The 24,099-nt window shown below is 45.4% G+C and overlaps 1 protein-coding gene across 4 annotated transcripts; it reads right to left on the reverse strand.

Annotated features, from left to right (window-relative positions):
• Window positions 1-3,141: 3,141 nt before the first annotated feature.
• Window positions 3,142-23,367, reverse strand: CLTA (clathrin light chain A). Of its 4 annotated transcripts, XM_059142873.1 has the most exons (7): window positions 23,017-23,367; window positions 17,595-17,632; window positions 15,500-15,617; window positions 10,478-10,589; window positions 5,696-5,749; window positions 4,565-4,600; window positions 3,142-3,583 (listed from the first exon to the last, which is right to left on the reverse strand). In XM_059142873.1, exons 1-7 carry the CDS (start codon window positions 23,231-23,233, stop codon window positions 3,412-3,414), a joined length of 747 nt encoding a protein of 248 aa, XP_058998856.1. In that variant the 5' UTR covers window positions 23,234-23,367; the 3' UTR covers window positions 3,142-3,411. The 4 variants fall into 4 exon arrangements, with proteins under 4 accessions (XP_058998856.1, XP_058998858.1, XP_058998857.1 ...); XM_059142875.1 differs by lacking the exon at window positions 5,696-5,749; XM_059142874.1 differs by lacking the exon at window positions 4,565-4,600.
• Between the last annotated feature and the right edge of the window lie 732 nt (window positions 23,368-24,099).

Genomic DNA, 24,099 nt, shown 5'->3' on the forward strand with positions numbered 1-24,099 from the left:
AGGCTTGATCCCAGGGCCCTGGGATCATGACCTGAGCTGAAGGCAGATGCTTAATTGAGCCACCCAGGTGCCCCTATAGGAGTTTTAAAATATATTTTGGATATTAGGCCCTTAGCAGATATGATTTGCAAATACTTTCTCCCATTCACCAGGTTGCCTTTTCATTTTTTTTTTTGTTGGTTTCCTTTGCTTTTTAGTTTGATGTAGTCCCCATTTGTTCATTTTTGCTTCTGCGGTGAGATTCAAAAAATCACCCAAGATTAACATCAAGGAGCTTACAGCCTATTGGTTTCAAGTCTTTAATCCATTTTGAGTTAATCTTTGTGTGGTTTACAATAGTGATCTAATTTTCCCATCACCATTTACTGAAGAGATGGTCCTTTCTCAATTATATTCTTGCCACCTTTGTCACAAATTAACTGATCATACACCCACGGTTTTATTTCTAAACTTTCTGTTCTGTTCTATTGATCCAGAGCATCCTGTTTTGATTACTATAGCTTTGTGATGTAGTTTGTAATCAGGGAGCATGATGCCTCCAGCTTTGTTCTTTCTCAAAGTTGTGTTGGCTATTTGGGGTCTTTGGGGTTCCATACATTTTAGGATTTATTTTCTTATTTTGATATTTATTTGGTTGTGGGGAGAGGGACAGAGAGAGAGAGAGGGAGAGTCTTAAGCAGACCCCACGCTGAGCAGGGAGCCTGATGAGGGGCTCAGTCTCCCAACTGTAAGATCTTGACCTGAGACAAAACCAAGAGTTGGTCTGCTACACCCAGGCACCCCTTAGGATTGTTTTAAATTATGCCATCGGAATTTTGAGAGACTGAACTGATTCTCTAAGTTGTTTTGGGTAGTGTGAATATTTTAATAATAATCTTCTAATCTGTAAACATGTAGTATCTTTCCATTTATTTGTCTTCAATTTCCTTTGTTAATCTCAGAGTTTTCATTGTACAGGTCTTTCATGTCTTTGTTTAAATTTATTCCTATTTTGTTCTTTCTGATGCCACTGCAAGGGGGAAAGTTTTAATTTCTCTTTCTGGTAGTTCAAGTGTACAGAAATGCAAAAGACTGCTGAATACTGGCTTTGTGTCCTCTAACTTTATGGAATCTATTAGTTCCAACATTTTTTGGTTTTTAGGGTTTTCTATATATAATGTCAATTATCTGCCAAGACTGACAGGACTGACAGCTTTACTTCCTTTCAGGACTTAGTCTTTCTTTCTTTCTCTTTCTCTTTTTCTCTTCCTTTCTTCCTTTCCTTTCCCTTTTCCTAATTGCTCTGGCTAGAACTTCTCACATTGTGTTAAATAACATTTAAAGTTGGACATAAAAAGCAAAGTGGTCCAAAGAAAAGTTTAAAACTAAATGTTGAACCCGGAGTTCCTGGACCAATTCCCTTCTTTTTATGGAGCCCCACGTGGGTAATGGAGGCATCAGAAACAGTTGTAAGTTACTGCTCTGGAACAAACCACCCCAAAACTTAGAGGTTCAAACGGTAATCATTTCTCTCATGGTTTCTGTGGACTGGGAATTTAGGAAAGGCTCTACTTGGCAATCCAGACTCACTGTATCTGGTGCATTTGCGGTTACCGTGGCTAGAGCCAGAGTAGCAAGAGGTTAGACTGGCCAGGCATTTCTCTCTGCTTGTAGTTTCAGGATCTGTGTAAGCTGGTTTGGGCTTCACAGATTGTGGCTTCAGGGTGGTGTTTCGACATGGTGACACAAGGAATACCAGCATGTGTAGCTTGCATGTTTCAACAAACCAGCTGTTAAGCTGTGTTGCCTTTTATGATCTAGCCTTTGGAAGTCTCACAGCAGTACTTTCTGTCATCTTAACCAGTCTTGATCTGGGGAGTATCAGACCTGACTGATCTTTTACAACTGCCACATCTACCCTCAAGAAGCCCATCTGGTGTGTGAGGCAAGACCAGTCCAGGTAACCCCATCAAGAGAATACCCAAAGGTAAGCTGCCCCAGCTAGAGGGCCATGGGAGCTCACAGAGGGGAGTAAGGGAAGGTGCTGGTGGAGGTGACCTTTGAGCCGATTCTTAAACTGGCCTGACATTTTGAAGGGCATTTGCAAGGCCCAAAAATGATAAATGAGTGATTGCTTAAGATTGCAACCGTAAACCGCTAAAGGGAAGGACTGTGCGAAGAGGCCAGAAACGTGACCCAGATCAAAGAATGCCCAACTAAGCAGCTTGGGGTGGGGGTGCGACATGGGCAGAAAAGTAATAAAAGGTTCCAACCCCCTCCAGCCATAATTACCATGGGAGAAATGACGGGTTTTCCTTCTTGCCCATTCCCACCCTTCTCCCGAGTGGTTATTACAGGAGTTTACATCAGTCTCCAACCTGGAAATTCAGGTAACTAAGCAGATTTGACCTGGCTTTATAAGTTGCTCAAACCATCACCTAAAATGTGATAGGATGAAGACAAGTGTTGAAGCCTGAACGGCGCACTCTTAGTGGTACCTGTTGTGTAGATCAGTACAGTCCAGAACTTTCTGTGATAATGGAAATATTCTCTGTGCTGTGCAGTTGGGATGCTACCTAACCACATGTGGCCACTGAGCATAGACGATCTAAGGCTAGAAATGTACTTTTAAATTTATTGAAATAACACATGTGCTTAGTGTATTGGCTAGTAAGGCCTACTTGAAGGATCTGACAAGTGAAATAGAGCAGCTAGGGCTGGCATCGACCCCAGTGTGTACTGTGGGAGTCCAGAGTAATGGGACTAGCCACAAAGTAATGCCACCCTGATTCGGGTTTACTGGCTGAATCTGAAGGAATGATAAATATCCAGAGAGAGCCCTGTTGGAAAGTACTATCTAAGACCTTAAAGTAGGGGACAGTGACAAGTTGTCACTTGAGAAAGGTCTTGGTTGGTGAGGGATTCCCAGCTCTCCCTCAGCTGGGCAATGAGAGGTTACTTTTAGCCATGGAACTCCCTTTTTCAAACAGACTTCCACAGACTCCTACTATAGATGGTTAATAACTGGGAGCTCTCTCAGTTCAAGGAAGGGGTGGACATTCAGTGGCTGTGCCAAAAATAGGAAATAATAGGAAATTCTTCATCCTTCCCAATCTCTCTCCAACCTGCAGCAGGTCTTGAAATCAATAATGCAGCCTCAGGTTTATTGTTTGAAACAAATTTATTCTCAGAATGCACAAAAGTAGAGGTTGAGGCTACCTTTGGGAGGCTTCCCCCCTCCTCCCCCTCCTCTCTGACTGCCAGGGAGAACAGAGTTGAAGGAAACATGCAATCACAAACAATGATCAACTCTAAAGACAAAAAGGTTTGGTCCAAAAGAACTCAACATAATTAATCCAATTACTGTGAAGAGCTTCACTGAGTAGGATTAAGATATTGCAGATGTAGTGTTTCCACAGGGGGGGGGGCTCTTCAGTGCACCAAGGGGGCCTGCTTGAGGGAGATGAGGACAGAGCGCATGCGGGAGACGTCTTTGGCCTGCTTGCTGGACTTGGGGTTAAAGTCACACAGCCGGGCCACCCGCTCCCACTCAGTGCCTGGGGACGACTCGTCTATGTCGTTTACAAAGGCTTCTTCTGCTGCCCTGGAAGCAACAACAAAGTATGTTGGTTTAATGCAGAACCACTCACATAAGCTACCTGACGGCTACCTGGTGACAGAAGTGACCGTCTCTTCGTGCCTGACTTCCTGGCATTCCGGTTTTCCAAAGAGAATAGCCCCTGGCTCAGGTCAGACTCGGGAGCAGACACGCGGCCAGTTCTCCTAGGCACAGGGTGCCCGGACCACTGTGTAAAATGTTGGAATACAGGTGTTTGGTTCAGGGCTCACTCTCTGTCTCTGCTGATACAGAGCATTAAAAAGCAAGTCCTTAGCCAGCTATAGCCAGCTATGCACTGCCTTCATCAGCAGGAGCAAAGCAGCAGGCTGGTCAAGAATGTGCACTGTAGTTGATGTTGGGCTCTGAGTTTCAAGTGAATCGAGAGACTTCTCAAAAGCCCACTGGTCATTGCATGATAGCCTCTGGATTTATTCCTAAGGCCAGAGAGAAACAGGGCAGACCAAAAGGAATTCAAGACACAGCTCCCATGCGAGCAGGCGCTAGAGACTGAAGCCATTCTGGAAGGGGATTTGTTAGGACATTCTCCAGGTGAGCTGCAAGTTGGCCATTTTCCCTCCAGCCAGGTGCCTTGGGCCGCTCAGGGCACGCTCTGGAAGGGGGCAGTGCCTAATGGCTGAAGAGCCCATCAAGGTTAGCTGCTTGGGGGTAGGATGCTGCTCCAACATTCTTTCACATCAAGGTCAGCCCACCCCCAGTTGGGAACTACCTCGTGGGAGCTACAGCCTGAAAGGACAGTGGAAAGAGGAGGGAAGACACACTATATTCATCTACTCCAACAAGCATCACGGGCAAAGCAAAAGCGATGGAGATGACTGGTCTGTGGGGACGGAGGGGTGGCACTCTCACAGGGATGGCCGTGGCAAACACTGCTGAAGCCCGGAGCCACTACAACACTGCGACTTCATGGCACACACAGTGAGGGGCAGTGAGAAAGGTTTACTTAACTGTTCTAGGCTGTAGCAAGGATGGTTTATGTTTGTGCTTAAAGGTGAAGAGAAGAAAAGAAACGAGAGAAACTTTAGGTCAGATATAGAAAATGAGAATGAGCTCAATGCAGATGGTCAGTAAGCTAGACATGCCCTTGCCACTCCGTCTACACTTGGGAACGTGCAGCTGGCTTTGCTGGGCCACCCTGCTGCCCAGCAAACCCAGACTCGACCTTTCCAGTCTCCATTTCCACTCCAGAGAGAATGTGCAAAAATCAGTCCAACACCACCTGTAAATCCAGCATTTCACAAATCTCACTGCAAATGCATCTGGGGACCCGGGAAACTCCACTCTGTATTCTAAATGGATGAACATGTCGAGGTCACAGGCCCTAAGAAGCTCTACAGACACGAACCTACCGTACACCCTTCCCGCCAGTTGTTCTTCCCTCTACCCCCATCTCCCTTGTATCAAAATTGAGTACTATTTTTTCAGGAAACAGCAAGAACGGTTTCCAAGTTGTCTTCGGCAATACTGTTTTGAAAGTAAGAGTCCTTAAATACCTTCCCAGAGAATATTCCGTTTTCTTGGGGGTTGGGGGAGCCACAGTGGCCTAGGCTTAGCTGGGGCTTCTTTGTGCCCAAGTGGGCGAACATGCATCAGAAGCTGGCCACTGAACAATTTCCACCATAGAGAAACAGTTACAGGACACCCCCACCCCCGCAAAGTGAGACAACCTCTGCTCCCAAGGAAGAAGCAACCAACCCCACATGGTCTTCAAAAGAACCAAATGGAGAAAATACTGCCCCCACTGGCTCCCAAGCAGGGAGGCGGCAGTGGTGGCAGCAACAGATTAAAGGGCCACCCCAGTCCCAAAGCCTTTCCTGACAAGGTCGCAACGACCCACATTTTAAAAGGGAATCTGCTTCCTTCCCTCCAAAACCCCAAAAGTGGAAAAAAGGCTCAGTTAAAGGGAGTCACGCTTCTGCAAGACAATCGATGAATCACACCCCCAACCTTCTCTCAGGCAGCCCCCAGAGTGCCAATTTGAAATCATTTAGAAAGCAGAACAACTTGTGACATTACAGGAGCATTAAATCTAAACAAAAAGTAGAATCAAAACAGGAAAAAATTAGTTTTGCAACATACACATAACCAATCACGTCAGCGAAGGGTTGTTTGTAGAAAGCTTCATCTGCCACCCTAGACAGCAAGAGGTCCAAAAGGCAGGCAAGCAGGCAGGAAAAAAGAGAGAACATTGAGAAGCAGAAACATCTCAAATCCGTAACACAGGCACGACTGTGCTCCGGGACGTGGCTCCCAAGGCTCTGTGCTCACCCAGCGAGGCTTCAAGCACCGGAGACCCTGGCAGGCAAGGTTCCCACTGGCCTTCCCCCTGGGGATTCTCACAGGTGAGCCCTGCCGAGTCCTTCCCGCCTTCTCCCAGCCACAGCGAGCAGGTCTCCTGACACCCACTTCCAGTAAGCCCTCGCAGAGCTACTGCGTCCATTCAAGCCGGTCCTCGACCCCAATAACCTTGGGCCCAGTGTTCTCACTGACACTTTACAGGTAAAGTAACAGGAGACCTGGACTGGCAGCAACCAGTTCCGGAAGTGGCCCCGGAACTCCCAAGCAAACCTGCCTGGTTCTTCGCACGGGACAGAGTGTGGCTGCCCCGCGGCTGTGCACTCGGGAGACTCAGTCTTACTGGACGTCAATGCTGCCAGACACCAGACCGGCTACGCCTGGTAGCCAACTTTTATCTTCGATTATCTGACTCCTGCTGCCCTGCCCTGACTGAATGAGATCCATTATCTGTATTCTGGGAACAGAGGTGGTCATTGCAAAATCCCCACCTTAAAGGAAAAACTTGCTGTACATCAAGTGGTCCGGTGGAAAGAACTGCAGCCAAGGGTCCTGGCTCTGGCTTCCTGTCTGTCCCTGAAGGTGCTGATCTGCTCAGTCCATGCCAGACTGGACTGCTGTCACAAGGTATAGCCCGGGACCAGAACTTCACTTAACCCTCTTACAACACCAGAAATGGGTCAAAGGGGCAGGACTCTGGGACAAAAAGGAAAGGGGGGCACATCCCAGGTATAAAACTTTCCACCCCACGCCATCCACTGTGGGTGGGCAGGGGACCTCCCCCACCCGGGAGTCCTACCCTGTCTTTTGCCAGGTTGGTTTGGGGTATAGGAATAGAAGGGACATTTTTAAGGACAATCATGCCTGCTTATTAACCTAGGTGCCCTTATTTATTTGGAGGGAAATTCTAGTAATTTTATTTCAGTTTATTTTTAAACTCACACATAGCCTTCCTTCTTTCCCATTTTGGTTTACACATAGGTGGTGATTTGTGGAAATTTAAAGAAAGCAAAAAAGAACAGCCTGATTTTAACTCTGAATCAGCAAGAAAACAGAGTTGTTTGTGGGCAGACTGAGTGGGCAGGAAAGGAAAGGCAGGCGGGCTTGTAAACCCATAATCCTGTTAGTTTACACAAGGCGCGAAACATAATCAATTTCAACTTGTGCTTGCTCCTACTGAAGAAAATAAAGGCTGAATGACTATGGCCACAGCATCACTAAGACAACAAAAGCTTGAAAGGCAGGCTTTCCCGCCTTTGCAGCTAACCCCAAGACTACAGAACTCTCAGGGACAGCATAGCACCACCCAGGCTACAGACAAACAAAGCAGACGGAAAACCCTGATCACCACAGGCAGCCCCTCTACCTGTATGGTCTTCACCTGACAGAGGGGTCTGACAGCAGCAATCCTCAGGGAAGCCTGTGGGAAACGGGGGCTGGACTGCAGGGTGCTCACGCAGTGACCCACATTAACAGTCCCCAGGGGGCATGGAAAAAATGTCCGCCATCATGGAAAACCAGGTTCCCCAAACTTTTTATAGAGTATCTTGGAAAAAAAAAAAGTATCTTGAAAAAGATACACCAGAGCTCCCTGTGAAAGGGAATGTTTCTGTCACTGTTTGTAAGGGAAGATGGTCTGGGGTTGCTCTCTGGTCAACACTCTTCTGACTGGCTCCAATGGAAAGTTATTTTCCCCACAGGCTGTCACTAATAATTCATGGTTCTTGTACAACAATATTTGGGCCTCAAGTTGGGACAAAAGGAAGGAGATAGAAACTGCAGGGGCGGGGGGCACCTGTGTGGCTCAGTGGGTTAAAGCCTCTGCCTTCGGCTCAGGTCATGATCCCAGGGTCCTGGGATTGAGCTCTGCATTGGACTCTGCTCAGCAGAGAGCCTGCTTCCCCCTCTCTCTCTGCCTGCCTCTCAGCATACTGGTGAGCTCTCTGTCTCTATCAAATAAATAAATAAAATCTTAAAAAAAAAAAAAAAAAAAAAAAAAGAAAGAAACTGCAGAGGGACACCAGACTACAGATGCCATGAAGGCAAGATCAGCTGTCATCCGCCCACTGCCCAGTACCGTGCCTGGCACAGATGTGCTCCTGAGGTTTTAGGTTAGGGCATCTAGAAGGCAGGAGGCCTGATGATCCACTCCTAGAAATAGGCCCTTCCTCCCCACCACATCATGTCTTCTCTCAAACTGCTCTGCCTTAGCGTTGTGGGCCCCTAAAAAATCCAGCAGCAAAAGTCACTCAGAGGAAGACACATGCCTGAAATGAGCACTCTATTTTCTCCTGAGATTCACTATTTACCTACAGACAGTTCTTTCAAATATGTAAACGGACTTACTGATTTAGTCCCATGGGACACCGTTTAGAGAGTCAGAAATGGAGGGGGAGGGCGCCTGGGTGGCTCAGTTGGTTAAGCGACTGCTTTTGGCTCAGGTTATGATGCTGGAGTCCCAGGACTGATTCCTGCGTTGGGCTCCCAGCTCCATGGGGAGTCTGCTTCTCCCTCTGACGTTCTCCCCTCTCATGCTCTCATTTACTCTCTCTCAAATAAATAAATAAAATACTTAAAAAAAAGAAAAATGGAGGGGGAGTGGTAACAATGTCAAAATCTCCAGGGAAGGGGGAAACCATTGCAAGTAGTCCCCCATGGTAGCTCAAAGTGGCTCCTGCCCCAGCCCATGAAGAATAAGTGGAATCAAGTGTCAAAACCATTTCTTCTATCCCGGAACCCTGGTGACAAGGGCCAGTGTGCCACTAATTTGACAGAGCCCACCCTATGCTTCAAGGTTTCTGCAAAGCAGGGAATCTGGTTGGGAACAGTCCTACATTCTCCATGAATGGCAAGTGTAAGTCTCTTCCCCTCTCTGGAACCTGGGACGTTCATCTAGGAGACCATCCAACCCACCCTTCTACAATTCTAAGAGCAGTACCAACGCCCTAAATCCATGCCTGGAGGGACTAAACCTGGGGGACTGATCTCCTAAGAACAGGTACACTTATTTGGTCCAAGGACAACAGATGCTGTTCAGACACCCCTTTCTTTACAGAAAGGGCCACGGTTTAGCAAAATTGCCATCAGAACCCTATTCCCAACACAGTCATTTAAGTCTTAGAATCTATGTATCAGCTTGTCTACACATCAGGGATCCCGAACAGGGAGGGTCAGCCTGATTCTACCAAGTACTTCAGGGCAGAATGACTCATGGGCAACTTGCTAGGATAAATGGGGCCTCACACAGAGCTTGCACAAAGCACCCACTCATCCCCCTTTAGATTTCTGAACTTGTACCTCAGGTCAATCATCTTGAATGAGCAGAGAATAAAGCAGCCTGGACCTGTCAGCACTTGAAACTGATCACAAGCTCAGGAGAAGCTCCGGTAGCGAGTGCCCCGGCCCTGAGCAACTCAACACCGAGAGCAGAGAGCAGCCCACCGCACTTATCACAGCACTTATCCTGGAACCTGAGAGGCACGCCTAGAGAATCCATCCCCCACTGGGCACGGGCTCCAGCCCGCCAGATGCAAGGATGGCCAACAAGAGACAAGTAGCTGAAGGCTACCGTACACGACGGTCCAGCTGTTCTGCCGTCGCTGCCCTATGCTAAACAGCACAGGCTGGCTGGCAAAGCAGTCCACTCCCTCTTTTCCGGCACATTTCCAGCTAAGAGCTGCCTGAGGCAAGAGCATGTAAACTACCTTCTGCCTCTGAGGGCAGGATCCTAAGGCTCTTTATACTGAAAACTACCAATACCCCAGGCTTGGTCTCGCCGCTCTTTCCTGTGAGGTAGGGGAGTGACCACGGAGGGACAGCTGGGCTCCGAATCCCCCAGGACGGGCCAGCCCCCGGCCTGCATCAAGGCCAGGAGTGCTACCTCCGCCTTTCTCTGAGCTACTTCCAAGTGGACTTTAAGCACAGAGTAATCAAGACCGCAGGTGCTGTGAGAGGGGCTGATAGAAAGAACATGATTTCTCCCTACAATTGCTCTTAACCTTCACTGAGCGAGCCCATTCTGAAGAGCATTTTTTAAAAATAGAGTTTTTCTCAGACCCCTTATTTCTGCAGTCACCATTTTGGAACATTCTCGGCTACCCAATGACACACACGTTTCCCTGCTACTGGACCCCTCTGTAAAGCAGCTTTCAGAAGGCAGGGCTGTATTTAGGGGATGCAACATGACCAAGTCTATGATCATCTGGAAAGTACTGAGATCCTGCTATATTTAGGAAAGTGGCCCTTCATTTCAGGGTTACATTTCCAAATGTGGAATGGATCCATGAAATAACTTTCCCTTTTGCTGTTTTGTACTATTACAAGCAACGTGAAGTGACCAAACTCTCAGGTGAAGAGCTAAAGTCACCACAGCCGGAGTGGCTAAAGCACAGGCTGAATTATGCTCCTATGACCCAAGAGACTTGCAACCTTTATGTTTCCAGTACTTTTTCCAAAACCCACAGAGACATTTCACACTACAAGAGGCAGCATGTGAGAACTATGCTGGCTGTCAGAAATGAATGTGATTCCGTCTCGGAAAACAGTGCTAGCAGCACAGGGACTGACCTGTTGTTTGCTTTTGTTTTCTGTAGCTGCTCGTCCTGCCTCGCATACCACTCTTCTAGCTCCTTTATTGCTTTTTCTTTCCACTCTGCTTCTTGCTTCCGAGAATTGGCATCTTTGAAGGGAAGGAAAAGAAACACAAATGAGGCAAAACACAAACTGAAGTTTGCACCATCAATTTCTTTGGTCTTATTAAACTTATGGGGTGTGCAGGTTTGTGTCCGTGTCCATGTATCCGTGTGTGTGTGTGTGTGTGTGTGTGTGTGTGTGTGTATTTTGGAGGGACAATAGGAGGGAAGACAAAATCCTACTTTCCGTATTTGTACATCTAGTCTCTTATCCCAGTGATTCTATCCAAGTTGTTTCACGTTTTCTCTCAATCCACTGACATCTTAGTGGATTCACTTGTTTTGGGGTTTCTTCTGGGGGTAGGGGAAGATACCTAGGAAAAAAGCCTTTGGCAGCACCAACTAGGGAAAAAGCAGAGGATTCTTTTTTAAAGATCTGAGAGTGCACATGCATGAGAGCCCAGAAGGAGTAGGGGAAGGCGGAGGGAGAAAGAGAAAATCTCAAGCAGATTCTGTACTGAGTGTGGAACCTGACTCGGGGCTCAATCCCAGGACCCTGAGACCATGAGCTGAAATCAAGAGTCAGGTGCCCCACCGAATGAGCTACCCAGGCACCCCAGGAGGATTCTTTAATACTTATACTGCCAATATTAGTTCAGGATGGACTTTTGATATTAGATAATCTTTCAACAAAATCTTCTTACAAACTATATTTAACACCCCAACTCTGCCAATCGATGGTTTTGTAAAACACAAGGTAGCACTCTCTTAACTGAACATGGTAGAAACACTTCTATAAAGCAGAAACCTACTGTTGAAATAACCAGAGAAAGAGAGGGTTCAGGAACCAGGGAAGAGAATACAGATGTTAAGAGTTGAAGGGGACCACAAAACATCTATTCCTGCTCAGATGCAGAGTGAGTCTGTGGCAGAGCTAGGACAGAATTAAAAAAGCTCTAATGGAGGGGACTGCAGGGGGCTGAGGTGGAGTGGTGGGACTCATTAATAGTTAATCAGAAGGTTCTCGAATGAGAGAAAATACAAACTTAGGAAGTTTTCCAGACTGGATTCTCAAATATGACAACTAGCTAAAAAGACCAAGTCAGTAGATAGCAAGAGACAGAAATGCAGGTCAGGGCTAGGGCTGCAGTGGACATCTGAAGTTACCCTGAGACTTCACCTGGAACACATTCTTAAGCATCCTCTCTGGCAGGTATTTTATAATAGACAGACCTCTCATTTAATCTTTACAACAATCCCGAGAAGGTCAACTCTAGATCCATGTTCAGCACTGAGAAAAACTACAGCTCAGAGAATTTCAGTTACCTTTCCTCAAGTGGCTAAGATTCAAACCAGGTCTGACTCTGAAGCTTACCCGTTCTTACTTCATTAAGCTGCATCCAAAGAGAGGAATGGAAAGGAAAACAAAACTAGAAACAATCAATCACAAGACGGGAACAGAAGGTGATCACCAGAGATCCAAACAAGAGTTTTGACAGTGCAGAGCCAGAGCCCGACCTGTAGCTAGCTAGCATCATGGAAGAGGAGAAAGCAGTGGTGGCAACAGTGAGTAACCTCTTGAAGGGAAGCAATTAAGCACTTTGGGGTATTTTCAGGGCCTTTCCAAGAACGTCTTACAGTAACAACCTGCAGAAGACTTGGTCTGTAGCTACTGGAAATAGCTTGTTAGCAGCTAGAAACTTCCTCAAAGTTTCAGATTATAAAGAACTTGTACCTTGTTATTTATCAGAAGGTGACTGATCTTTTTTTGTTTTTTTTTTTGTTTTTTTTTTTTTGAGAGAGATTGGGAGGGTGCCCACAAAGGGGGAGAGAAAAGAATCTTAAGGCTACACGCCCAGGATGGAGCCTGACACGGGGCTCAATCTCACAACCCTGAGATCATGACCTAAGCCACCCAGGCGCCCCACACAGAATTCTTTTATACTCAGATTTTCACTGATAAGTCAAGTCTATACAACAGACTTGTAATATGTGTCTGTGGCACTAAGGAGAAGTAGAATGGAAGGTGCTAGAATGCAGCAGGATACACTTTGGGCTGCCAGTGTATGTGGACAAGAAACCAAAAAATAGGAAGCTTGAAGATCTTTTTCAAGGACGCCTGGGTGGCTCAATTGGTTAAGCTGCAGCCTTCAGCTCAGGTCATGATCCCGGGGTCCTGGGATCGAGTCCCACATCGGGCTCCTTGCTCGGCGGGGAGCCTGCTTCTTTCTCTGCCTATGCCTGCCTCTCTGCCTGCTTGTGTGTACTCGCTCTCTCTCTGGCAAATAAATAAAATTAAAACAAAAAAATCTTTTTCAATAGTGGTGAAATCACTTCTGAAACATTACTTTTTGACTGGGTATTTCCTTTCTTTGTAGTCTGAAAATGATTATTTTTTAAGTTTTAATATACTAGGAACAAAATAACACAGAAATTTACTCTGAAAAATTAATCTAAATAAAAACTGTAACCATCTGCACAGACTGTAGTTACTGCATAAAAACCATCCCTTTAAATTTTCTTGCTTTTACAGATTTTTTTAAAAAGCTGACAAAAAATTTAGAATTCTGGGATGCCTGGGTGGCTCAAATGGTTAAGCATCAGCCTTCAGCTCAGGTCATGATCCCAGAGTCCTGGGATCAAGTCCCACATTGGGCTCCCTACTCAGCGAGGAGCCTGCTTCTCCCTCTCCCTCTATCCCCTGCTTGTGTGCTTTTTCAAATAAATAAAATCTTTAAAAAAAAATACAAACAATTCTTAAATGCTTAGTTCAGCAGAACAAAGATCCAAGTGACAACATGATCTTCGCATCTGGGCAGAAGAAGAGGGAGGGAAGGCTGAAGAGTTCCCTTAGAGAGCAGGGAGCACAGACGGCTGTCTTCTCGAGCAGTCCTTGTTACTGTTCACGGAAAATAAATCTCTGAGAACGCAGTCACCAGCTAAGCTGAAAACCATGGTTCTCTATTTTTAGCATCTTGTGCTTTCTTGCAAAGAAAAAACATGAAACTGAAGAAACACCTAGTTCACAGACCAATTTAATTCAATTGCAAAGCCAAATGTTTGTAGAAAAGCATCTTGAGTTAAGGAAACAACACTTCATGGAATATTCCCAAAGTGCCCAATCTGATCATTGGGAAGGGGGGGGATTATTCCAGATACCAAAGTGACCTAAGTATACTCTCTTCACGGGGAAGACAACTTCGCTAAACTTTGGGAAAAGAGAAAGGCTGGGTTCTGTAACATGACAAATATTAGTACCAGCGAAGTCCTGCCTTTCTGCCCGCTCAGAAGAGACACACAAAGAAAAAGCAAAGACTGAAGCTACCAGCATCATGAAGACAATGTTCATCTTTTTAAAGCACTATCGAATACAGTAGCTACTAGCTACATGTGGCTATTTATTAAATTAAAAACTCAGTTTCTCAGTCATTCTAGTCACATTTCAAGCTCTTAACAGACACATGCGGCTAGTGGCTACCATACGGTACAGCACATCTTTAATATTTCCATCAAAGAAATTCTACTAGACAGTGCCACAAAGGTTCAAAGTGTGCCCTTTATTCTGAAAGCCACATAAGTTGGGCTGGAGAGAGAACAGATTGGGCACTAACTGGGTCATACTTCTAGGTGTCAGTTAACCCCATATAACAAAGAGTCAGTTTGTACTAATTCAATGGTTCCCAAAAAGGACTAATAATGCTGACATTGTGCGTACAAAGAACATCATTATTTCCAGATATACCACAAAATATTTAGGCATGAAATGGATGATGTATCTGCAAGTGGATGAGAAATGGGTGTGAATAAAACAAACAAACACACATACATACATGCTTCATTTACATACAGAGAACTCAATATGGCAAAAATGTTAATCACTGATCTAAGGGAGTATGCACAAGTTCATTTTACTCTTCTTTCAACTCTTTGGTGTCTGAAATTTTATTTCAAGTTTTACTAAGTAATCTCTATACCCATGTGAGGCTCGAACTCATGACCCCAAGATCAAGAGTTGCACACTCTACCAACTGAGCCAGCCAGATGCCCATGTTTGAAATTTTAATAAAAAGATGAGAAAAGAATACCCCACGGCTTTATTTCCACACTGTGCCACACCTCTGCAACCCACTTATGCACAGATGCCAAGTCCCATGACCCTGACCAAAAGTGACACTCCATGTACACAGATCTTCACGGAAGGCCAGGCCGGCTGGCACTGATGTCGGCGGGACGGCATACACTACATGCAAGGCGGCTGAAGGATGCAGGGGTACGGACCACGAGGCAGGGCAGACATAAGTGGAGTTCTGATGCTACTGCTTCTTTGCTGTGTGATTCAAAAACTTACCCTAGGATTCTCACTTTCCTCACTCACAAAAACATACAAACTTAACTTACAGGGATAGTAGAGTAGGAAAATCAAGTTGTACGTGTTTCTTAACATACTTCACATTTTCTTCTTAAAGCATTACCTTACATTCAGCCTAGAAATGATAAACGAACTCTGAAATCTCTCTCGCGGGGACCTTCAAGCTCACATCCCTCTCTCATAAACACCATCTCAGACGAACCCTGGAGTTGCTAACACTGATCTTACCCCACGGACTAAGAAACAGACTCTGTGAGGTTTGAACTACCAAGTGCCCATAGCTAGGAAGAGTTAATAAGGCTGGGCCTTGAATCTACTTTCCTTGCTCCAAGCTCAGGACTCTGCTCTGCTCTGCTCTTCCCGAGAGGATGCACTTGGTGGTGGCTCTCTGAGCTGCCCTAATCCTCACAAAATGGCCTGTGATTAAGCATCTCCCTGTGGGTGACCTTGTAACCCTCAGGCTGCAGAAGGTATCTTCCCAAATATTAGACAAGGACATTATGGCTAATTCCAGTTAAAAAGGGCTAAGAGTCAAGGTCAACTATTCCACTGAAAACAGACACCCCAAGACAGAAAAAGATTCCTTACCGAGGGCTTCCAAGCGTTCTGTTTGCTCTTCTCTCCATTTACGGATACTTTCAGGCTCTGATTGCAATCGATCCACTTGTGAAATAGCTGCATAACTGTCTGTTGGACCATTACTCTCCTTAACACAAAACACAATTGTGTTCTATCAGTACCAAACACACCTTCCCGAAATGCGTATCCACTGCAGGACACGCTGGTCACGTGCTGATGACCGTTAGCAAATGTTAGAGGATTATCTTAAAAAAAAAAAAAAAAAAAAAAAAAAAAAAAAAAAAAAAACCACCACCACCTTATGTGCTCACAGGGAGCTCTCAAAATGACTGCACACAACCTTCCACTCTGCAAGGAAGGCGGAGTGGTTGTTACCCTGCCTTGTAATACCTGGGACAGAAGTGGGAAAGAGGAAAGCAGGGGAGCTGGGTCATGGACTTACAGTGTTACTAGTTTTAGTTTCCTAACTTGACACGCAGCTTATGTGGGATCTTCAAAGTAACAAAGGTAAAATACACTGCTCAGCGAGGCTCAGGAGCTAAAACTTCTAAATGCTATCAAGAGCACCTGATACCATCTAATATGTGAATTCTGGGTATAAGGGAGTCCAAAAGAAAATGTACAGTCACTAGCCACACTGAGGGAAAGAATAAAAAGGCAGGCAAATTAGGAGTTATGAGTGTATGCATGGGGGTGGGGACAGGGACAGATTCTTCATAGTGCATAAGGTCTGACAGCTAATAAACTGATACAACTCAAACAGATTTTAATCTTTAGAAGATTTTTCACCTGCTGAACTAGGGAATAAATTCCAGGTTCACCCAACCAGACTATAAAGAGAGAATTATTACTGAAGTATTAGTAACTAACTTATTGACATTTTCCATGGGTTAGCCACATAAAGGCTTTATCTCCCAAACAACTTGCAAAGTTTTTATTCCCATTTCACATTTGGGGGGACTAATCTGGGGCACAGAGAAATGACATGTCCAATTCACAGCTAGTAAGAGGTAGAGCCAGGATCTAAAACCCATACTGTCTCACCCTAAGGGCTACGCTCTAAAGCAGGCACTGGAAACCAGAGTCCAGACCAGCTGCCTGTTTAATTAAATTCTACTTAACACAGCTGTGTGCATTCGTTTATGTATGGTCTATGGCTGCTTTCACATTACAGCAAGAACAGTCTGACACAGACTTTATGACAAAGCTTAAAACGTTTACTATCTAGTACTTTACGAAAAAGTTAGTCCATCCTTGGTTTAAACCAATTAGACTAACATCCTTCCTGCCAGTTAACTGGTTGAAGGATGGGCAGAAACCCAGGTCTAAACAAAGCATCATGCTATTTCCCCAGGCTGTAGTGACTATTTCCAGATGATCCAGAAGGAAATGCAAGACTTTTGCTGGGTGGCTGGGAGAAGAGGAGAAACCCCCACCTTGTTCTAGATAACATGACATGCACTTGAGAAGCCTAGAAGTGCTGTAGTCATTTGACCACCACGAAAAAAGCTTGAGCACAAAAATGCATGCTTAGCAAGCAGAGCCAGAGTCCTAGGGAAAACGAGTTAGAGTCCTGGTTCAAGGACACTTCATTTATGTATATATAAACTGTTAAAAAGACTTTTTGGTTTGAGCTAGTCTGAGTTGGGCGGGCAACTCAGCACAGTGATACAGACGGGAAAATAATGGCAGTCACCATGAACTCCAACCCCCTCCGGGTTCAAACGCTGGCCCCAGCCCCACCGCATACCAGCTTTATGACTTTTAGACTACTCTGTGCCTCAGTTTCTTCATCTGTAAACAGGAACAACAGTACAGGACCCCCAGGTTGTTGAGAGTATTAAAGAGTAAATATAAGCAGTGTCTGACACAGTGCATGGCACACAGTGTTTAAATTAGCCACTGCTATCCTCATCGCCATGAAGGCTCATTTCTTGAAAATAAAATCAGCAATACTAGGGCCCGATCAGTAACATTTTAAAGGAATGATTAATGTCACTTTTCAAATCCATTTTAGCAGATAACATATCCAATTCTAATAAATTCAAATCACAGGAAAGGAAAACGCAATCACTATCTTTTAACATATCAGAGCACTCTGTACCTGGTAGTACTCGCCATTCATCACTCCATCCACAGCATCTGCAAGACAAAATTTCAGTCAGTCAGTCAGGACTCGTCAGATGCTGGGCCAGAGCATTACCGAGTGTAACACAGTACTATCCGCTGCAAGTACTGAAGTTATACTAATGTTATCCTGGTGCTACACACAGGACAGAACAATCAACAACTTCCTGTTTAATGAAACCAAGATGTACTTCACCAAAATGTTGACAAATCTATACCAAAACCCCAATTCAAAAGCCTTTTGATCTTTTGCCCTAGAGAAAGAACACATGGATGCCTGGCAGAAGAGTCTCACAGAGCAACAGTGTTTCTCTATGAAAGTTCTGGAGAAGGCAAAAGAAAAGTGGGGCCTGGAATCATTCTGTGAGCAAGGACATGCAGCTTCGTGTTCAAACCAAGGTGCTTTTTTGGTAGTAAGGACTCTCCATCCTGTGCCTGTAGACCTAAGGGTCTACAGTTGAGACTTCTTGAGCTAATTCCTCTACACCCCTGGAACTAGTCTGGGATGGTTAAGATCTGGACATACCAAATTAAGTCAGTATTTTCAAGGATTTAAGTTACAAAAACTCAAAGTGTGATGTATGATACAGTCTTACTGGTACAATTTGTTCATGAGCTAAATGATAAAGTCTATCTGAAGAATGTGGAAATGTTTTTTTAATAAGAGCTAGAGACCATCAATCCATATAGTACAAAATGCAAAATGGTGGTCCACTGGCTGAACATATTTACAACATATACTATCAAGTCAGAAAATTTCACACATTCAGGATGTCTAGGTTTTGGGGTGAGGGCAGGCAGACAGATCTGGCAATCTTGGGCCTGCATGAGAGGAGGGCAGCCTTTACATACAGCAAGGTCTGGTCTATCTGCGAGGACCTCCCCATCCCCCCCACCTTTTTTTTTTTTTTTTAAATTACTGTGTTTCAGTAATTCAGTTATCTGATCAGCCAGATAAGCATGTGTCCTAAGCCCTGCCCTGACCAACAAGCTATTGTGAAGAGGCCATCGGCCATCTGTCCGGGCTGCCCAGCATCCCTCAGGGGTGCTGCTCCGCCTTCTTTCCAAGTCTCCATACAGGCATCATAAAGATTTAAGCTTCTGCCTACACATTCTGTACTCTGGATCTGTTGGTCCACCAATATTTACTACGTACCACCTAGGACTTGCATTACTTTGTCCAAAAAAGATTTTTTTTTCCCAAACTTATTAGACGGGGTAGCATAAGGAAGATGACAGAGAGTTGCACCCAGCGCTCAAAAAACTAATAGAAGTATTTGGGGCGCATAGTCAATTGCTCCTCAGTAATATATCCCTTCATCTAGAACTGCTAGCACAGACCATGCCAAGTGGGCAGCACTGGGAGCAGCCTGGCACAGAGCTTCGGTGACACCATTCTGGTCACCCTGAAGACCCTCCAGTAGACAACCTTCAAGATACAGACCCCTGGGTCACAGAATATATACACTTTAAAGATGTCTAAATACAGACCACTTGTCCCTCCTTTAGTGTCTCATTTATATCACCATTACCACATGACTGCCCCATTTTTCAGACTCTTAGTGATACTAAAGACTGAGTTTTAGGTTTTTAAATTTTTGCTGGGTTGACAGCAGGGGAAAAACTTAAGGTGACTTTGTCCCGCAAATCTCTTTTTCTTGTGAGGTAATCATGTAGCTGATGTTTTTCTTCTTTACTGAATTGTCTTGAGTTTTACTCATTTTTCTATCTTTTGATCTTTATTCACTCTGTATTATTTGTCCCCTCATATTACAAACATTCCCCCACTGTCACTTTATATGGTTTTTTCTGGTACTAAAAAAACCAGAAATGTGTCTCTCTAATCCACCTGGAATTCATTTTTGTTTAAGACAAAAAAGAGTGAGATAACTTTGACTCTTAGAGCTTATAATGGCTAGCTAGTATGGCCAGGCCTAGGCCTAAATTCTGGTTAATATATTACATTTAACACACCAACTATTCAGTTAATATATTCCAGGCCAGGGCCATTCCCAAAAGGAGAGCCTTTCATCACTATTCTATACACAAAACTAGAAGCAATTCTCATCCCATACCTCCTTCTAAGTCACATGCTTCCTGTCCTTTAGGACTGAAGACTCATCCAAACCCATTGGCAAGTGCTTTGAGCTTCTATTAGTTACTGTACTGATGTACAACTGGCCCAAGTCAAAGAATTGTCTGTTGCTACAAAACATGCAGAAAGACATCTAGGGCCTTGACTGATTAGGACAACTAGGCTAAGCAACCTGACACTCCAGAAGGAAACTTCCTAAGGCATCTCAAAGGCCAGAATAAAAGTAAGTTTCCTAAGAAGAAAGACATTTTGTCCCAAACCCACCTTTGACTTCCCATGGTGCCCATCCACTGGAAGTCAAGCAGAGGTGGGTCTGAATTCCAGTAGAGACATATACTAGCTTGCTACCTCAGGAACACAGCTTAACTTCCATGATCATTTCTTATCTCAAATACGATGCTATCACGTAGCCCGCAGTTACCCCGTGGATCAGCAGCTACAGAGAACCAGCACACCGTAAGTGCACAATACTAATTAGCAAGCATGAAATTTCCCTGAACTTCTCTCCACCACTGCTACCAAGAAAATTACTCTCCTCCTCCAGAAGGCTTTCCTTTAATTCATGTGCCTCTTTTCCTCCTCCAAGGACAGACGTGTCAGAAACAACAAATGGTGCCTCACTGCCATACTCTCTCAGTAGCTCTTTAATCACCTCTTTTTCTCCTCCCTCCTCAGCCCTCGTAATTGAGGGCTTTTCAACAGCTCTACACTAATGCTGCCTCTCTCCTGACTACCTACTCCTCCACAGTATCTGAGCCACTTCACTCAGCTGGTCACCTCCCACCTCTAAACTTACCTCTCTTCTCCAGATCTCCTAGCTGAAGGAGTCATCCAAGGCTCTATCCCTCTGGTTTTTGCCTGTTCCCATCCTACATGGGAGTTCTCCCCAAGACTGCAATTCAATCTGTTTGCGTCTCCTGACGACGTATCTCTGTATAGTAATACATCAGATATAGGGCTCCCTCCTAAATCTTTTTCCTCAGCACACCCCAAGGCCTACAGGCTTTGTAATGCCTTCCTAAGAGTACAGCCAGGTACTGTGGCAGTAATATGTACTGTGTAATATGTACAAGTACTGTGTGTAAGCACTTTATAGGTACTAATGTAATCCTAGTAACCCTATGCGGTATATAGCTGTACCTTGTACAGATGAAAAAATCTAAGGCAGGGCAGTGGTGGTTACCTAAGTTGCCCGAGACCACAAAGTTAAACTTACACTCAAGCAGTCTAGGACAGCACAGAATGTCAACACCAGAGTGCCTCTTTTCAAGGAAATAAAGTGTCCAACTAGTTCTCTGATCCCCAAAGGAAGTGCTGACCATGCACTACTGCCAACCTCAACTACACTGTCAGAGGTCTGGCTTTAAATCACTAAATGCTTAGTTCACTAAGAAAGTTCTTCCTAGAAACTAAGTCAGCAATCATCCCTTCCTTCCCTTTGCTGAAAGCTTAATGCACAAGGGACCTGTGTATCCAACTCTACCCTCCCCCCTTTACCTCTCCAAACTGCCCATCATCAAGATTTGTCATTTCTCTACAGGACTCTTGGACCTGTAGATTTTGTTCATTCCTTTGTGCCTGTCTACTATGTGCCAGACACCCTCTTAGGCGCTGGGATTACAACTGTAAGCAAGAGTAACACTGTCCTTGAATCAGGACACTTTTCTAATTATGGGTCTTGACTGTCCCATCTCTGTCCTACCCAAGGCAGCCACACCACCTTTCAGAAATGACAATCTCTTGTCCTGTAACACCCCTGCTGAAACAACTGCCAAGAGCATATGGTACAGTCTACGGGTAGGGAGACTGGGGGCAGAGCCAAGAACTTGTCCTTTTTTCTTAAGCAAGTCATTTCTCCGCAGGACTCAAATTTTCTTGTATTAAATGAAGGAAGGAAACTAAGGATCTAAGAAGTAAATTTTATAATTCTCAGGCAAATGTTAATAAACACCACCCAACAAAACCCTATGGACTTAAAGCCAACTTCATTTCCCGGCCACAACCCGGTTCAGTCCAACCTGCTTGCTATGATTCACATTTTCAGGTGAATTCTATGTTCTTGTGTAAATTCTTATTTGGGACTAATCTACTAAGGAGGTAACATGGTGCAGCATAAAAACTCAGAGGCTGCAAACGAGCATTCTCCCTACCCCTACTTACAAAAACGGTTCTGCCTGGCTGGCATAATAATTTGAGATTTCTGAATCTGAATGCTTTCACAGAGTACAGCAGGTTTCTCTCATTTATGTTATCTGCCTGGCCCCTTGAGGTTTGAGGTTAGAGTAGTACAAACACTCCTATCTGCCCCACCAGTGCCCTATTCTCTTTTAATTAGACTTTTTTTTTTTTTTTTTTTAAGTAAATGCAAACCCAGGTCTCATTTCTTCCAGCTAATTTCCTACTTCCCCATTCTACTGAATAGGTCTCTTCTACTCATCTTTTCCTCCCACTGTAATTCAAAGCATCACACACAGGTAAGGCATTCAGAGGTCAAACTGGCATCCTACTGCTCATTTTTTGTTGTTGTCTGTCTTTTCTTGATTTTGGCTGGAAAAAGGCCACACTACATTCTCTATCCGATACCTTTTGGAAGAACTAATTCAGACTAATCTTAAATACTGCTTAGGCAACACTGCCTAACAAAGATGTAGCTAGAGGAAGTAGAGCTCCAGAAATCCCGACATAATCCGCTGGACAAATGGTAAAACTCTTTATCCTTCTTTGGTTAGAGTTTCTTCCTCCAGGATTAGACCACCTTCCTTGAGTTCGCTATTCATGCCTCCTTTCCTCCCCATAATTCAACATTCTGTACACCTGAAGTGCTTTCAAAGCTGAACTGCCTTGCCATTTTTGTTTTGTATATATCTCAAAAAACGATACTACTATTCTCATTTTTTTTTTCCTGCCTCCCTTTCCTAATAACTGGTTTAGTGCAGGGCTCAGGCTTGCCTTTTAAGTCTGGCCCAACTGCGCCAATGCGGCTGTGTTTTAGAGGCTAGGCTCAAAGCACAGCAAGCGCTCAATGAAAAGTTCCTGAAATGAACCGGCTTCTTCGAGCTCTTCAGCCTGACACCCTATTTTCTTTGCTTTCTCACTCTGCCCCGTCCGAGAGCTCAAACATTCATACCACCAAGGAGGCTCGCCGAACCTAGGTTTCTGCTATGACTGGGCTGGGGTCTCGTTTCCTCCTTACACTCTTAACGTCCAGGTTCAGCAAGAATCAAGAGTTCAGAGAGCCCTCAGACACACTCTGGGCTGAGTTTCTATAGAAGCCCTCCCGCCCCAAACGCGGCCGCACTCTCACCCGGACCCCCTGGCGGCTCGCCGTGCGGTTGGGGCCCGGGGGCACCGCCGTCCAGGATGGCGAAGGCCTCGTCGTTCTCGATGCCCGCAATCTCACTCTCTTGCTGCGCCAAGAAGGCCGCGGCAGGGTCTTCTTCGCCGGCACCGGCCACCCCATTCCCCAGCGCAGGGCCGCCGGGAGCGCCGGCAGGAGCACCGAACGGATCTAATTCAGTCATGGCGGACAGTTCAACGGCACAGACACGGCGTTGAGAGACAAGCCAACCGACCCACCAACACCGCGCCCCGCAGCGGCAGCTGTGGCGGCGACCGCGAACCGACGATAAGCGGGAGGGAGAAGGCGGAAGCGGAAACCCTGCCCCTATATCCGGTTGGTGTAGGCGGTGTTGGAGAGCCTAAGGGATAACAACCAATCAGAGGACAGATTTGGTTCAAGAACTACCGAATCAGTAGGAAGAAGGGCGGGCCCCCGAGGAAAACTCGTGACTAGGGCCGCGGCGGCTTCGAGGGTGGTGGTGAACGCAGCAAGGCCCTAGGGAGGCGGAAGTGGCTTGATTTAAAGCGGCCTTCCCCGCCTGGCCTTTGGGGCGGTCTTGACCCCGGACTGCCACCTCTGAGGAGACTCAAGTGCCAAAGCCGGAGGTGAGGTGGAATGAGGACGGCATCGATCGATCGATCGGTCGACTACCAAGGAGGCAAGCTATTTAGGTTTTCTGAACCCACGTTTCCTCGTTTTCAAATGGGAACGAGCATCCTGTACTACTTCCCTCCCAGGCTCCTTGGGAAGACTGAATCCTTTCACGGCCTTGTACTGGCTTTATTAAAAAATTTGTATGTGTTAATTCATTCACGCAGTCTGGATTATTTTCCCTTGTAGAGCCGCCTGACTTAGACATAATTGATTCAAATCTGCTCTGATTTTTCTACCCCCACCTTATCTTTATAAAAAGGCTACTGTCTCTCCTTTCCAAAGCTCTTTTGCAGCCAGGACACCTTACCAGGGCTAGAGAGAAGTTTCTAGAACTGGAACACTGTGCGTAGGGTCACTTAGAAATTTCATATGGAAACAGGCACCTGCATGGGG

Source organism: Mustela lutreola, chromosome 12 (genome assembly GCF_030435805.1).
Source record: "Mustela lutreola isolate mMusLut2 chromosome 12, mMusLut2.pri, whole genome shotgun sequence".
Classification (NCBI taxonomy): Eukaryota; Metazoa; Chordata; class Mammalia; order Carnivora; family Mustelidae; genus Mustela; species Mustela lutreola.